The 15,742-nt window shown below is 36.1% G+C and overlaps 2 protein-coding genes across 2 annotated transcripts; both read right to left on the bottom strand.

Annotated features, from left to right (window-relative positions):
* Nucleotides 1-4,960: 4,960 nt before the first annotated feature.
* Nucleotides 4,961-7,021, bottom strand: LOC116119864 (MATH domain and coiled-coil domain-containing protein At3g58400-like). The gene is made up of 6 exons (XM_031405799.1): nucleotides 6,948-7,021; nucleotides 6,360-6,474; nucleotides 6,034-6,203; nucleotides 5,584-5,857; nucleotides 5,331-5,491; nucleotides 4,961-5,237 (listed from the first exon to the last, which is right to left on the bottom strand). The coding sequence occupies exons 1-6, from the start codon at nucleotides 6,985-6,987 to the stop codon at nucleotides 5,098-5,100; spliced, it is 900 nt and encodes a 299-aa protein (XP_031261659.1). The 5' UTR covers nucleotides 6,988-7,021; the 3' UTR covers nucleotides 4,961-5,097.
* Nucleotides 7,022-11,703: 4,682 nt separating this feature from the next.
* LOC116119868 (MATH domain and coiled-coil domain-containing protein At3g58410-like) lies at nucleotides 11,704-13,432 on the bottom strand. Its single transcript, XM_031405803.1, has 6 exons — nucleotides 13,317-13,432; nucleotides 13,046-13,160; nucleotides 12,731-12,900; nucleotides 12,255-12,531; nucleotides 11,999-12,162; nucleotides 11,704-11,905 (listed from the first exon to the last, which is right to left on the bottom strand). The coding sequence occupies exons 1-6, from the start codon at nucleotides 13,354-13,356 to the stop codon at nucleotides 11,751-11,753; spliced, it is 921 nt and encodes a 306-aa protein (XP_031261663.1). The 5' UTR covers nucleotides 13,357-13,432; the 3' UTR covers nucleotides 11,704-11,750.
* Between the last annotated feature and the right edge of the window lie 2,310 nt (nucleotides 13,433-15,742).

The raw sequence follows: 15,742 nt of genomic DNA, 5'->3' as shown, positions 1-15,742 counted from the left end.
GGATTGATGTGGACATCAGGTCCACATGGTTGGAACCCACGAACTCTTCACATACTTCCGCGAGTCTGCACTCCAGCAGGGTGAAGACCACCAGCTTCAAATGATCTGGCAATTGTCCCATCGAGTCCAGCACTGGAGTGTCCTTGTCAATGCCCCAGCAGAGGTCGTGTCGCCCGTCAATTCCTTACCCGACCTCTTCCCAATGCCTGCGACCTCGCTTTGCCCTACTTGAGGTGCTCCCGGAGTAGTGGAAATGCCTGGTTGTGACCTCTCGGGCTGAACACCCAGATCCTCCGGTTCAGACTCTGACTCTTCGGTCCGAATCTGTCGCCTCTTCCTGGGTTGTTGTCTTTTGCCTCGGCTTAGCAGTCGAAGGCTGGGAAGCGCCCGTAGGTCAGACCGGGGCGCCCGCTGAAGGTTGGGAAGTCCCAGTAGGTCGCGTCGGAGCTCCCGATGTCACCCCTTCGGCCGAGGAACCACTGGGAGCAGCTTCAGTCTTCCTAACGGTGCTCACTCAAGGGAAAGTGAACTACCTTCATCGTGGTGACCTTGGCACCTTAGGAGGCATAGGTGCTGCATGTGAACCTCGTTAGTAAAAATAGTTCATTGCACAATCAAGAAAGACCTAGTTAATGCAACTTACTCGATAGGGGCTCTAAGGTCGCTTCCGGGTTGAAGAAACCGTACTTCTGCAAATTCTCTATCGTCATGAGCAATCTGGCATCACGACTTGCTTCGGGTAGGAAGCCAAAGGTGGCAATTCTATCCGGGTCTGTGAGGAGTTCCATACTGATCGTTTTGTTAACTGCAAAGGAAAAAGAGCTCGTTAGCAAAGACCAAAACAGTTCACAAACTTATAAAAAAAAAAAAAACTACTCAAATCCTAGAAATAGCAAAAGCCATCATAGTGGAAGAAAAAGAACTTCGTCTCGCAGGCTCCCACATTGCTTGGGTAACTATATCTACCCGCTTCAATGGTGGTCCACCTAGAAAGGTAGTAAGAATCTTTTTCCTTACTTTTCTTCAAAACGTACGAGCAACCGAGTTCCACTGTAGTTAGCTCGCCCAATCTGCTCTCGCGGCACGTGATTTACATCGCCACTGCTATCATATATGCATTTGGCATGAGCTGGAGCAGCGCGATCCTGAAGTGGTCGAGAACCGACCTGACAAAAGGGTGGAAGAGGATCAACCCTCCACTCTTAAAAATGCTCTCGCAAATCGTAGCCAACCCCCGTGGCGGATTCCGAGCTGTGTGTGTCCTATCTCGGAAGACATCCACATAAAGAGCATATTACTCTACTATTTTGTCCAGATCCTCGACAGTCAATATCGACAGGATCTCTTGAGGGGGACTCGCAGGAGCATCCTACGCAAGCGAACTGGTCCCTTCCTCGACTCTGGTCGTTGGGGGGTCCATTCTACAACAGTCTGCAAAAGCGACAATTAGGGAATCATTTAGTCCTCGTACACTACTTCGTAAGATGACGTGGAAGAAAGTAAATACTTCCTCTCCTGAGTCCCAGAAAAACCCTATCAGAATGTTTCGAGCCACCATTCATGGCTCGAACCCAGCGAGAACATTTCGTCTCCGATTAACTACCAGCAGACTGACATCGTTTATCAACTATTGGAAATAAGAAATAAAAACGGAAAGAATGATTCTTACCTCTAGGAATATGAAGATGAATCCCTCTGTTTTGAATATCAAGTACGCGCTGGTTTGGAAGGCAAAGAACCGAAGTTTACGAAAGTCTCTTGCTCTCTCTGAAAAGATAGTATGGTGACATTGCCTGAAATGAACCTGGGTTTTATAGGACAAGAAATGATGCTTGGTTTTCTCGAAATCAAACAACGTTTCGGCGGAAAAATGTATCTCACCGTTGATCGTGACCACGTGTCGCAGATCAACGAGGAAAGGTGATCGTCATGCTTCAAGAAAACCAAATCGTCGTCCTTTTCTGTTGAAAAACTCAAGCGACGGCACGTTCTCCCTCCACATTAAATGCGCCCCAATCTGCATTTAATACTCTAATAGGGAATGTCGTTTCAGCATGTCACGCATTTAATGCGCATGGCTGGCACTTATTGCACACAGGACATGTCTGTCTGTCAAAGCAGAAGGTATTTCATTAAATGCATCCATTATGAGCATGCGACAAATAACATCTGAAGAGATCGTTACATAGAACACTCTTCATCGGGCCAATCACGAAGCGACGTGACTCCTTGACTCTACCCCATTGGTCGCGAAGCGACGTGACTCTCGATGAGCATTCAGTTCCGAAAAAGCACGATCCCTTGTCTAGAAAAGAATTCCAAGTATAATCAGGTCGTGAACTTTGGAAGATTGAAATCAAAGCACTGGTATGGTCTAAGATCAAGTCGTTCATCCTTAAAAGCAATGACTATATCAGGTCGCATGCATAAAAGCGCCGTCTTGACCTATTTTCAATCAGGTCGGGTCTACCAAAATCTCTTCAAAGACGTCTTGTCACGGCATGATATGTAGTTTCCAAGGTTCGATCCTCAAACCTTAAAAACTAGGAGACTTCTGTTATGTCTGAAAAAGTAGGGCTGATTCAAAACCCATTTAGCATAAAAAGTCAGAGCTTAGGTAGGTTCGCAGCCATTCAGATGCAGCCACGTCGCATGATGACATGTGCAGCATGCTTCTGTCAGTGCAGTGTGCGCGTCAGACTAGCCAGGAGCTAAAGTGATTCCACGTGTCCAATCCCTGCACAAATCGTGTAAATCGCTCTAGAAGATGGGCCATGGGACATAAAGAAGGATTTGCACGGATAATCCCACCAATTCACAGATTTAGTAATCATAACCTTAACCCATCCCACTATAAATTAAGAGCTCCTCTCACATTTTGGGGATTGGCCAATCTCTCTAAAAAATAGCATACACACTCTCTCTCTCTCTCTCTCTCTCTCTCTCTCTCTCTCTCTCTCTCTCTCTCTCTCTCTCTCACTTGTAATCATTTGTAAAATCAGTTCACTGAGCGCGACCTAACCACTACTATTAATACAAAACCAGTGGATATAGGATTTGCTTCCTTGAGCATTCGAACCACTTCAAACACTGTTCTCCATTTCTTTTACTTTCACTCTCTCATTCACGTGTGTCTTCTGGGCCAGCTCAGCATTTCACACATGCGTTTGGTTGGTGTCAAAATCACACATCAACATTGTTGTATTCTTATTACCATATTATCAACTAAAAATTGTCCTGTTTTTAGCAAGCATTAGTAGAAGAAATATATATATATATATATATAATATCTATATATATATATATTTTAACGTATCTGATGATGAATTGCAAACAGATTGAAAGCTCATATATATATATATATGAGCCATGATCACACATCATAGTTCGATTCGGTAAGGGTAATTCTTACATTGAAAGCTCCATCAGATTGAATAATGATAGGTTTTGACCCTGATGGTTCTACCATTTTTTTTAAGTAAAAGAAAAAAAAAGGAGAGAGATAAGAGATGAAGCACCCAAACTCTCAAAAAGTTCACTGGTGTCTCCTCTTGGTAGTAGCCGGTCGACGTCGTTAGCTTCAACAGATCAGCATCAAATCGGTGGAAGATGACAACAGTAAAAGATCGGCACTTTGACAATCGGTTTTCTTGGCATCAGCGATAATCAGTTTTTTTTGGCATTGGTTTTGAGCCTTTGTCAATTTGATCCTCTTGGAGATGATTGGAGCAGATCAATGATTTGATCTTCTTGGCGACGACTTAGCTTCAACAATCTATTGTCGGGGACGATCGGGTTTTGGCGTCGGCTTCAGGACTTCGAAGATCTAATTCACTCTACGACAACTAGTCTCCTGGTGACAACACAACGGAACAACGACTTATTTCCAATTGGTGGTGCTGTTTGCGTGGCTGGAGTTGATGGCTAGTGATTTGTGTTTGATTGACATTTGGCTGGTGTTGTTTGTGTGGCTAGAGTTGATGGTTGGTGATTTGGGTTTGACTGGTATTTGGTTGGTACTTAGATTGTGTTATGCCTGAAAAGTTAGGACTGAAGTGGAACCTCATCAACAAAGGCCAATCAGGGCTCAAGAAAGTTTTGTGCCGCCCAGGCGTGGCCGTGTCGTGCAATGGTGCAAGTGGCATGGCTCCTGTCAGCGCAGTGGGTGAGTGTCAGGCTTGTGAGTAGTTAGAGATCGCTCACGTGTCCAAACCCTATGCAAGTTGAGGATATCTCTCGGGCAGGCAATCACTGGAATGCAAAGAAGGACTTGCACAGCACCTACCCACTTGCAGATTTGTAATCATCACCTTGAAATTTCTCACTATAAACAGAGGCCTTCCCTCTCATTTACGGGATTGGCTAATCTTACTCTAAAATAGCTTACACTCATTCTCTCTCTCTCTCTCTCTCTCTCTGTATTCTCTCTAAATTGTAACTCAGCTCGCTATGCGCGACCTAATTTTACCCTTTTATTAATACAATAACAGTGGACGTATGATTCGCTTTTGAGCATCCGAACCACTTTAAATATCGCCTCTCATTCATTATTCATTTTATATCCCCATATCAGATGTAATTTCTAAGTCCGCTTAGCATTTTACCCGTGCGAGTAGTTGGTGTCAAAATCAAGCATTAACAGGTTGATTGGTTGTTTTCTTCTCCTCGGATTGGCAAGGACTAGAATGATGGTTACTCGTCGGTGTATTTCTCAGTGGTTGCTCTACAATGAGCAATTATCTAGATTAGAGAACATGGCTCTTATACCATGTTTGCTTTGAAGAATTTTATTTTTAATTCATTGATTCTCACCAAAGAGTTACAATCTTTATGTAGAGAGAATACAATCTACTGAATCCCTTAATTATGTCAGATTATACAATATATTGTTTGACAAATTTAAGAGATTATAGAATATTTAGAATATTCTAAAACTCGTAAACCTAACATAATTGGAAGATTACAGAATAATTAGAAGATTTAAAGAACAATTAGAAAATCTCAACACGAAATTTTAACATCAAGATGACAACCATAAATCAATTCTCGACTCTGAATGAAGTAATTGCAACATGTTTCATCAGAATTAAGAGAATTTTAATTTATCATGCCAAGTAAAGTAACTTCTGCTTCAATGATGCAAGTGTCATTAACCAAGTAACCCAGTTTTGGGTCCTTCAATTTAGCCAACAACATGAATTTTTCTATACTCCTTGCGTTCTTATTGGGGGCGTTATCTGAAGATAAATAACAAAACACCTCCATCAAACTCAAAAGAAACCAAGAAATTTACACGACGCAAAATCTTTGTGTGCACATTATAGACATACTTTGAAATATAATGTCTTCTCCGTTCATTTGATCTTTGACGCGCAGGATGAAATTCACAAACCATTTAGCAGTCTCAGGAATACCTGCAAAAGTATATAGATAAAGTGAAATGTAGCTGCCTTTGGCTTCTCCAGCTCCTTTAGGGTGGAGACAAACTCCCCTGCAAAACATTAACAAGAAACTTCATCAGTAATTTGAGTAGCAAAGAGAAGTAAATTAAATCAACAAATGTCAAAAGAATTTTTTATATACCATTGTTGGTCTCCAAATCGACTGGAGTAATGATAGTCATCAGATAAAGTCGAAAAATTATTAACTTTCCAAATATGGAAACAAGTAGCAGGCTCCTTCACCATGGATAAGCACTCCCTTTTGAAAGTGCTTCTGACAACAAAAACCTCCGCACCAAATACACAAGTGTCATCAATAAGGTATCCCTTGAAAGGGTTATGAAACGTTTCCAAGTCCATAAATTTAGTGATTCCCCATTCAGTCTTCATTGCATGGTAACGTCTTTCAGTCCATTCTGCGGGACAAACATGTAAAGTTGCTATAATTAAAATGTAAGATGCAACGGACAAATTATACAATGGTATATCATTGTATTGCTTGTGTATATCACGTGCACACTAATGTAATATACTCTCATTAGATGATTACTAGTGAATTTCACATAAGAATTCCCTACTGTCGAGGACTTACCTCGTACAGTAACATACCTGTTTTGAAGCTGATTTAATATAAAAAAATTGAAAACCACATTCACATCCCACCCGAAAGAGAACGAACTCGTTTCCACTAATGCCAAATAAATAGAGATAAAACCTTCCCCATCGTTATGCTTGTCCCCAACTGGGTAGAGAGACAATTTCCTGCCATTTTCATGTTAAATTGCAAAGTTTGTAAAAGTTAAAACATTTAATGTATTTCATCCACACTGTAGAATCGAAAATTGTCATAATAATATTTTAAACATTTATAGTTTATTTTAAATACTCAAGAGATAGAACGGAAAGCTTTATATATACCATTTGTAGCCTTCTGCATCAAACTGGTTTGAGGTGTACTTTGGTAGAGGAGCTTTAGATAGTAAAGAGAAAGACTCAATTTTGAACAAGTAATGACTAGGTGGAGCATCCCTTCCTGAAATCAACAAAATAAAAGAATATAAACCTTTCTTAATGAAACGAGAAATAATTAGGTGAAATAACTAGACTATATAGATCATTCATAACAAGGTTGAGATCTTTAAGTCCGAAATCTTCATTAATGATTTGATACAAGTTATTCTAAGGATTTATTATTTTATATAACTAACGATTAAGATTGAAAACACAAGGTAATATTTGATGTTATCAACTCATAGCAACCTTATACATTGTTCTATTTAACCAGATGAATAATTAAGAATTTTTATCAAATTTCAACAAATAATTACAAAACATCCAGGTATTTCCATTTGTATTCTTCATGATCATAAATCAGAAGAAATTAACTAATATCTATTATTTCTTACATATCCTAATCAAACAAAACATCATAACAATTGAGTTAATATAATTTTAGCATTAGACTTGGTCACTTAATATTTGGTATATAAACATGGAATAATATACCTTCTGAAGTATTGCCTTCAATAAATAGCTGGGTGTCCATTTTCAACTGCTTGCAATGATTGACTGTGAATTTGATTTTACAGATATAGATTTAAACTAGCTAGGATGCTCTATTTATATAAATTAAAATGCCCTGTTAATGACGTTGTAATTGCCTCTTGTTCATGGAAAGGAATGACCTTGAATTTTAGAATTTGATTGTTCATGCCTTTGCAAATACATAAACGAATGTATCCAATGTCAGATAAGAATCAATCCATTTCTTAACATATATCATACACTATTTTTGCTTAATAATAATGTTACATATATACCTTCCTTTTAGCTTACTAGTGATGAGTTGTCTCTTTCGTCCCTTCATTAAGTTTAAAATAGTATAAATTACAATAGATAAAAATAAAAAAAAATAAAAAAAATTAAGGTTTGAACTTGAAGGGACATTATTCATTTGGAGTATTCTCTAAACCCCCGAACTATATCTATATTATTAAAACCCTTTTTTCAAAAGCATATGCCTTTTCTTGGGCCTCTCAGAAACAACCTTAGCTTCTTTGCTTCTTGTTCATGGAAAGGAATGACCTGTTTCTTCGGCTTCTTTGCTTCTTGTTGATGGAAAGGAATGACCTTGAATTTTTAGAATTTGATTGTTCATGCTTTCGCAAATACACAAACGAATATATTCAATGTCAGATAAGAATCAACTTATTTCTTAACATATATTATGTACAATTTTTACTTAATAATAATGTTACATATATATCTTCCTTGTAGCTTGCTAGTGATGAGTTGCCTCTTTTCGTCCCTCTATTATGGTTAAAATAGTATAAAAACGAATAGATAAAAATCAAAATAATTTTTAAGTTTTGAACTTGAAGGGACATTATTCATTTGGAACATTCCCTAAACCCCCTAACTATATCTATATTACATAAAACCTCTTTTTCAAACCATTCACCCTTTTTCAATCTCTGGCTTGGATTTTCATTTTCAAAAGCATATTCCTTTTCTTCGGCCTCTTAGAAGCAACCTTCAGTTTGTTTGCTTATATTTCTACCATTGGCCTGCTTTTCCTATACTAAATAACCCAAAATCAATGGTTCTTTCAGGAGTCTGATATTTATGGTGGTACATTTGAGTAAGAAAAATTGAGATTTTATTTGTGTAAAGGAGAGGGGAAGAGAATAATTAATTCTGAGTGGGATTATAGGATTAAATGGTGTTTGGTGAATGCTTTTGGCGTTCTTTTTTTCTTTTTCTTTTTTTTTTTTTAAATTGGGTTTTTGTTTTACTGTTTTCTCTTTCTGGGATTTATTTTCTTCTTGGAGATGTAATATCAGTTGATATATAGCAAGGAGTTTCTTTGGCCGTGAGCTTGATAGACGTTTGGAAGGAAAAAATTAGAGTAATGCTATAGTTACCGATGAGTGTGAACCGAATTTGTGCACCGAATGATGTGGCTAAATCCTGACCATTGATTTATTATCATTTAATATTAATCAACGGTCAGGATTTTGCCACATCATTCGATGCACAAATTCAGTGTAAACTTTTCGGTAACTCTATCATTTTCCAAAAAATTATGAGCAGTGAAAAAGTTTGGACGGGGAAGGAGTGACAAAGAGCTTTTTATTTATTTATTTATAATTAAAAGTAAATTGTATTTATTAATTTTTATTTTATAACAATGAGGAGTAGATGAGGTATTTTGATTGCTTTTAAAGTGTCGGAGACAGATTGTAACCCCAGCTAACGGTAGGGGATCGCAAGAATATTTGGAAACTACAGGGGGTTTAGGACATTTCCTCAAGTCATTTCTTAAGGTTAAATTAATTATTTCAAATATTTAACATAATTTCAAGTATTTTTATTGGAAGTCCAAGATAGTTAGCCATAAAAAATAATTTCAAGTATTTCTATTATTTATAAAAAAAAAAAAAGAATTTACTATTTAACTTTTTTGTTTTTGAAAATAAAAAATAATTAATCATAAATAATTAAATACCATTGCCTGAACCCAAATTCAAACCCAGACCCGGCCAAAGCTAAACCGCTGATTGTTTATTTTAACCAGTAAAGCCCTAATACTAAAACCCTCTTGAATGAAATCCACGACTCTACGCGTGCTTGAAATGAAGAAGAAAATGGGTTCGTGAGCATTGGGTTTTGATTCGAGGAGACATATACATATTTTAATGATGTTGAAGATTATTAGAGGACGACAGATTTTTTGCTCCAAGTGTTTCAATAATCAACTTCTCCTTGCTAGAAATAGAACCGGTGAGTGGAACAAAAGAAAACCCACTTTCTTTCTCCAATGTTGTTGATGGGTTTTCAATATTTTTGCATTTCTGTCATCATAGGCTACTCTGCTTCTGGTTGCTGTGTTTTTTGTAATACAAAAGAAATGGGCGCTTAAATTGTGTTGTGATGTTGTTGTATTCTTATTACTATATTATGGACAAAAAATAGTCCTGTCTTTAGCAAGCATTTAATAGACGAAACGAAATCAAATTGAGATTTTTTTTTCCTTTTATGATTTTAGTGTATCTGATGAATTGCAAACAGAGCCATGATTTTAATATGTCATGATGCCCATGAATTTTTGTAGAAGGAATTTGTCACTAGCCTTTGTTATGGTTGCTAGAAGAAAGTTAAGGAACCTTTCAATTTTAATCCTGACCAGGGAGGTACCCGTCGTGAGATTTACATGATTGTAATATTATGAAAGGTGTGATTTTTAGACACGGATGTTAGTATTGTAAAGTGTGAAACATGAAAATCTTGAGATTGGATGAGAGGAGATGACTAACTGTGTGTTTCTATTCATTTATTCATGTTTTCTTTGCTTTAAGAAGAACCATATATGGTGAAATAACTACGTAAATGTGAGGAAAATTAATGTTAGGTCACCTATAACTCTAGTCTGTACAAGTATTGTATAGGATTGGAGGCTATGATGTTATAAAATGATAACAATGCTCTATGATGCTTGAACTAGAATCCGAGAGAATAACCCATATATTTTTAATATTTTTTTCTTGTGTTTTCAATGTCTAACTGAGCCATTTTCAATGCAGAAGAAAAGGTCATTCAATGTCTATGTGGTTTGTTGAATTTTAACTGAGGTTGGAGATGATAATGCTTCTCATTTTCTCATTTGATAGCTCGTATCTTATCCTGAAAAATAGTTTTTTTTTTTTTTTTATTTCCTTTTGAAGTTTAAAATTCTCATTCTGTAAGAAAATCATGCAATAATATGCAACCTTGATACTTGACAGTTCTTACTGAGATAAACAATGCTGTATATGGGTCAAATATACAATGGCGTGGAAGGTCACAGGCTGCCTCTGTTCCTTCTGATGTACCAAAAGCCAAAAGAGGTCACAAAAAGGTTTCAAAAGATAAACGGCATGCTATGGTGGAATCTTTCGTGAACAAGTATTTATTTTTATTTGTTTTCACATATGTAGTTGATATTTTTAAATCTACTCTGCGTATATGGTACTTTATAACTTGTCACTTTTTTTTTTTTTTAAATGTATTTAGAGAATGTGCCAATTTCAACTGTGCATGTAAATCATTCAGAATGAGATATTTTTCTTTATTTCTCCAATTATATCAATATATTGTTGATTAAAAGAAAAGAAAAAGAAAGATATAGCCTTTTCCCCAATGAAAGATCAATCTAGAGAAATGGGGATATTAACATGTAGCTTTATGAAGTTAGTGTAGTGTAGAAGATGTAGAAATGCTTAAATTGTCTACAATTGGGGATATTAACACCCAATTGTAGACAAATACAGCTTGCTCTAAAAGCTGTTCAAACAACCACAACTCCACTTCTGAAACAGAAAATGAAGAACTGTTAGCACTTAGCATTGACCCAATTCATCAAAGTGTTAGAAATGAAACATTCAAGAAAACAAAAATGGCATCAAAGCTCACTGATACATTTTGAAAATTCTTCCCAGCTCATGAAATAATTTTAACAAAAATGGTTAACTCACCAAATTTTTCCTTCAATTTCTGACCAGCGACGGCAAGAACATGTGATTAGGGGCATCGCTTTCACAGTGAACTAAAGATTTAAGGGTAGAAGTGGATTTGGGGTTTAAGGTTTGCATCAATTTGGAGGTGAAGAAATCGCTTCAATGTTTGCGAGATGGAGTTGTTGTTTCTCCGATTGGTTTTTCGATCGATGATAGCAACACAACAGGATGGAATTGCATGATTCACGGTGGAGGGGTTTAGGGTTCTTTTGCGATTTGGGGGAAACTAATTTGGGGGAGAAAATCGTGTTATACTATTTTTAAGTTAGGGGGTAAATGTCATTTTTTGAAGTTTTTTAAAAGTCCAATTTCACAGATCTCCCCCACATGGTTTATAAAACTAACTCAAAGGTCCCTACGAGTTCGAGCCACACCAGGCTCGCGAGCTTACGAGCCGAGCCTCCCCCTAATCGAACACGACTCGATCACCCCACCAAGTTCGAGCTGAGTCGACTCGACTAACCATGAGTCGAGCTCTTAACGAGCTCCAGATGAGTCGAGTTGAGCCGGCTCGCGAGCCGTTCGACTCGTCTAACACCCCTAGATAAAGTTATCTTCTAACCAATTATCAATATGAAAGAAAGAATTGACAATAATGTTTCCAAGGAGTTTCGAACACTGACTTTAATCTAGAATATACAATTGCAGAATTTTAATATCAAATTAGTATAAATATTATTTGATGACAATAATTTATCAATTCTCAACTCTGAAAGAAGTAATTGCAACATGTTTCATCATAATTAAGAGACTTTTAATTTATCAAACCAAGCAAAGTAACTTCTGCTTCCATGATGCAAGTGTCATTAACCAAGTAACCCAGTTTCCGGTCCTTCAATTTAGCCAATGGCATGAATTTTTCTGCATCTTGGGCCTTCGAAAACAACGGACAAGGGAACACGATGTTATCTGAAGATAAATAATAAAAAACCTCCATCAAACTCAAAAGAAACCAAGAAATTTACACAACTCAAAATATTTGTGTGCACATTATAAACGTACTTTGAAATAGAAAGTCTTTTCCGTTCATTTGATCTTTGACACGTAGAATGAAATTCACAAACAATTTAGTACTGTCAGGAATACTTGAAGCAGGAATAAATAGATAAAGTGGAATGTAGCTGCCCTTGCCTTCTCCAACTCCTCTAGGGTTGAAACCAAATTGCCTGCAAAACATTAACAAGCAACTTCATAAGTAATTTGAGTAGCAAAAAGAAGTAAATTAAATCAATAAGTGTTAGAGGAATTTTTTATATACCATTTTTGGTCTCCAAATGACACAGAGTAATGAAATTGATCACCAGATAAAGTCGAAAAATTATTAACTTTCCAAGTATGGAAATAAGTAGTAGGCTCCTTCACCATGGATAAGCGCTCCCCTTTGAAAGTGCTTTTGACAACAAAAACCTCCGCACCAAATACACAAGTGTCATCTATAAGGTATCCCTTTAAAGGGTTATGAAACATTTCCAAGTCTATAAATTTAGTGATTCCCCATTCAGTCTTCATTGCATGGTAACGTCTTTCAATCCACTCTGTGGGATAAACATGCAAAGTTGCTATAATTATACATTGTCGCGGAAAAATATAAGATGCAAACAGATGCATAAAAAATTATACAATGATATATCATTGTATTGCCTGTGTATATCACGTGCATTAATGTAATATACTATCATTAGATGATTACTGGTGCATTTCACTGAAGACTATTCCCTATTGGCGAGGACTTACCTTGTACAACAATATACTTGTTTTGAAGTTGATCTAATATGAAAAAATTGAAAACCACGTTCACATCCCACCCGGAAGAGAACGAACTGGTTTCCGTTAATGCCAAATAAATAGAGATAAAACCTTCCCCATCTTTCTGCTTGTCCCCGGATGGGTAGAGAGACAATTTCCTGTCATTTTCATGTTAAATTGCAAAGTTTGTAAGAGTTAGAACATTTAATGTATTTCATCCATACAGTAGAATCGAAAATTGTCATAATACATATATAGTTTATTTTAAATACTCAAGAGATAGAGCAGAAAGCGTATATACACCATTTGTAGCCTCCTGCATCAAACTGGTTTGAGGTGTACTTTGGTAGAGGAGCTTTAGATAGTAAAGAGAAAGACTCGATTTTGAACAAGTAATGACTAGGTGGAGCATCCCTTCCTGAAATCAACGGATTAAAATAATATATACATTTCTTGATGAAACAAGAAATAATTTAGGTGAAATAACCAGACAATATAAATCCTTCATAACGAGTTAATAGAATTTTAGCATTAGACTTGGTTACTTAATTTTTGGTAAGCATGGAAGATATACCTGTTAAAATGTTGCCTTCAATAAAGAGCTGAGTGTCCATGTTCAATTGCTTGCAGAGATTGACTGTGAATTTGATTTTACAGATATAGATTTAAACTAGCTAGGATGATCTATTTATATAAATTAAAATGTCCTGTTAATGAGGTTTTAATTGCCTTGTTCATGGAAAGGAATGACCTTGAATTTCAGAATTTTTTGTTCATGCCCTCACAAATACACAAACGAATAAATCCAATATCAGATAAGAATCAACCCATTTCTTAACGTATATCATACACAATTTTTACGTAATAATAACGTTACATATAGACCTTCCTTGTAGCTTGCTAACTCTTTCATCCCTTTATTAAGGTTAAAATTAAAATAGTATAAATTACATCAACTGAATAGATAAAAATCAAAATAATTTTTAAGGTTTGAGCTTGAAGGGACATTATTCATTTGCAATCTTCTCTAAACCCCCTAACTATATCTTTATTACATAAAACCTCTTTTTAAACCATTCACCCTTTTTCAATCCTCTGGCTTGGATTTTCATTTTAAAAAGCATATTCCTTTTCTCGGGCCTCTCTGAAACAACTTTCAGTTTCTTTGCTTCTTGTTCATGGAAAGGAATGACCTTGAATTTTCAGAATTTGATTGTTTATGCCTTCGCAAATACACAAACGAATATATATAATGTCAGATAAGAATCAACTTATTTCTTATCGTACATCATACAAAGTTTTTACTTAATAATAATGTTACATATATACCTTCCTTGTAGCTTGCAAGTGATGAGTTGCCTCTTCCGTCCCTTTATTAAGGTTAAAATAGTATAAATTACATCAAACCAATAGATAAAAATCAAAATAAGTTTTAAGATTTGAACTTCAAGGGACATTATTCATTTGGAATATCTCTAAACCCCCGAACTATATCTACATTACATAGACCCCTTTTTTAAACCATTCACCCTTTTTCAATTCGATGGCTTGGATTTTCATTTTCAAAAGCATATTCCTTTCCTTGGGCCTCTCATAAACAAACTTCAGTTTCTTTGCTTCTATTTCTACTAAATAACCCAAAATCAATGGTTCTTTCTTGGGTCTGATATTTATGCTATTTATGGTGGTACATTTGAGTAAGAAAAATTATGATAGATTTTATTTGTGTGAAAGAGATGGGAAGAGAATAATTAATTCTGAGTGGGATTATAGGATTAAATGGTGTTTGGTGAATGCTTTTGGAGTTCTATTTTTTTTTTTTTTTTTAAATTGGGTTTTTGTTTTACTGTTTTCTCTTTCTGGGATTTATTTTCTTCTTGGAGATGGAATATCAGTTGTTATATTGCAAGGAGTTTCTTTGGCTGTGCGCTTGATAGACGTTTGGAAGGAAAAAATTATGTGAGCAGTGAAAAGCTTGGAAGGGAAAGGAGTGACAAAGAGCTTTTATTTTATTTTTTATTTTTTTATAATTAAAAGTAAATTGTATTTATTAATTTTTATTTTATTGGAATGAGGAGTAAATGAGGTATTTTAATTGCTTTTTAAGTGTCAGGAGACAGATTCAAGTAGCCCCAGCTAACGGTAGGGGATCGAAGGAAGTTTCGGAAACTCGAGGGGGTTTAGGGTACATCCCTAAAGTCATTTCTTAAGGTTAAATTAATTATTTAAGCTTGAATATTATTTCAAATATTTAACAGATTGATCACTATTGATTAACATAATTTCAAGTATTTTTATTGGAAGTCGAAGATAGTCAGCCATAAAATAGTAAAAAAATAAGGGTGCCCTTCTTTCCCTATTTTTGTCCTATCATTTCCAAAATAAACGTTTTGTTTTTCTATTTTGAAAATACTATTATATTTTATTTAATTTTAAACCCCTTAAGTTTGTTAATTTAACTAAACACCTCCAAAAAGGTTTAGAAATTAACAAAAAATTACCTTCATCCACCCACATTTGTCAGATTCCAACCACCACCGTCGAAAGGTGACCGAAATCTAGTATAATAATACACTATTGACTGGATCTGACCAGTAGAGCGTCGATCTGGCCTTTTCTGGACAGATCCACTATAGATCTGACCGGAAAAGGCCAGATCTATGGCGAAAGATGTGGCCGTTGATCGTTGGTCGTAGCTAGTCGTCAATGATTGTCAATATATGGCTATCATTGATGACCAAATGCAACCAGATCTAATTGTCAATGACCAAATCTAACCACAGATTTGGCATTTTCCGATCAGATCCACAGTGGATCTAATTAGAAAATGTCATATTGACGCACGACGGACCAGATCCAGTTGATTGTGCACCGATACGACGACTCCGACTACCCTCCGACGGTGGTGGTTAGCTACCGGTATTTAATGGGTGGGTGAGGGTGTTTTTGTTAATTTTCAATGTTTTATTACAGGGGTGTTTAGTAAATTAATAAATCTAA

The sequence above is a fragment of the Pistacia vera genome, unplaced genomic scaffold (assembly GCF_008641045.1).
Source record: "Pistacia vera cultivar Batoury unplaced genomic scaffold, PisVer_v2 Contig909, whole genome shotgun sequence".
Lineage (NCBI taxonomy): Eukaryota > Viridiplantae > Streptophyta > Magnoliopsida > Sapindales > Anacardiaceae > Pistacia > Pistacia vera.
The sequence above is the reverse complement of the archived record's forward strand: the minus strand, read 5'-3'. Positions and strand labels throughout refer to the sequence as shown.

Excerpts from the sequence above, each read along its gene's own strand:
- LOC116119868 (XM_031405803.1), bottom strand. The coding sequence starts at position 13,356 with ATGGACACTCAGCTCTTTATTGAAGGCAACATTTTAACAG. Across the intron at positions 13,161-13,316 it reads TGAAGGCAACATTTTAACAG|GAAGGGATGCTCCACCTAGT; the intron begins GTATATCTTCCA and ends CGTTGATTTCAG. Across the intron at positions 11,906-11,998 it reads AAAAGACTTTCTATTTCAAA|ATAACATCGTGTTCCCTTGT; the intron begins GTACGTTTATAA and ends ATTTATCTTCAG.
- LOC116119864 (XM_031405799.1), bottom strand. The coding sequence starts at position 6,987 with ATGGACACCCAGCTATTTATTGAAGGCAATACTTCAGAAG. Across the intron at positions 5,492-5,583 it reads CGATTTGGAGACCAACAATG|GGGAGTTTGTCTCCACCCTA; the intron begins GTATATAAAAAA and ends AATGTTTTGCAG. Across the intron at positions 5,238-5,330 it reads AGAAGACATTATATTTCAAA|ATAACGCCCCCAATAAGAAC; the intron begins GTATGTCTATAA and ends ATTTATCTTCAG.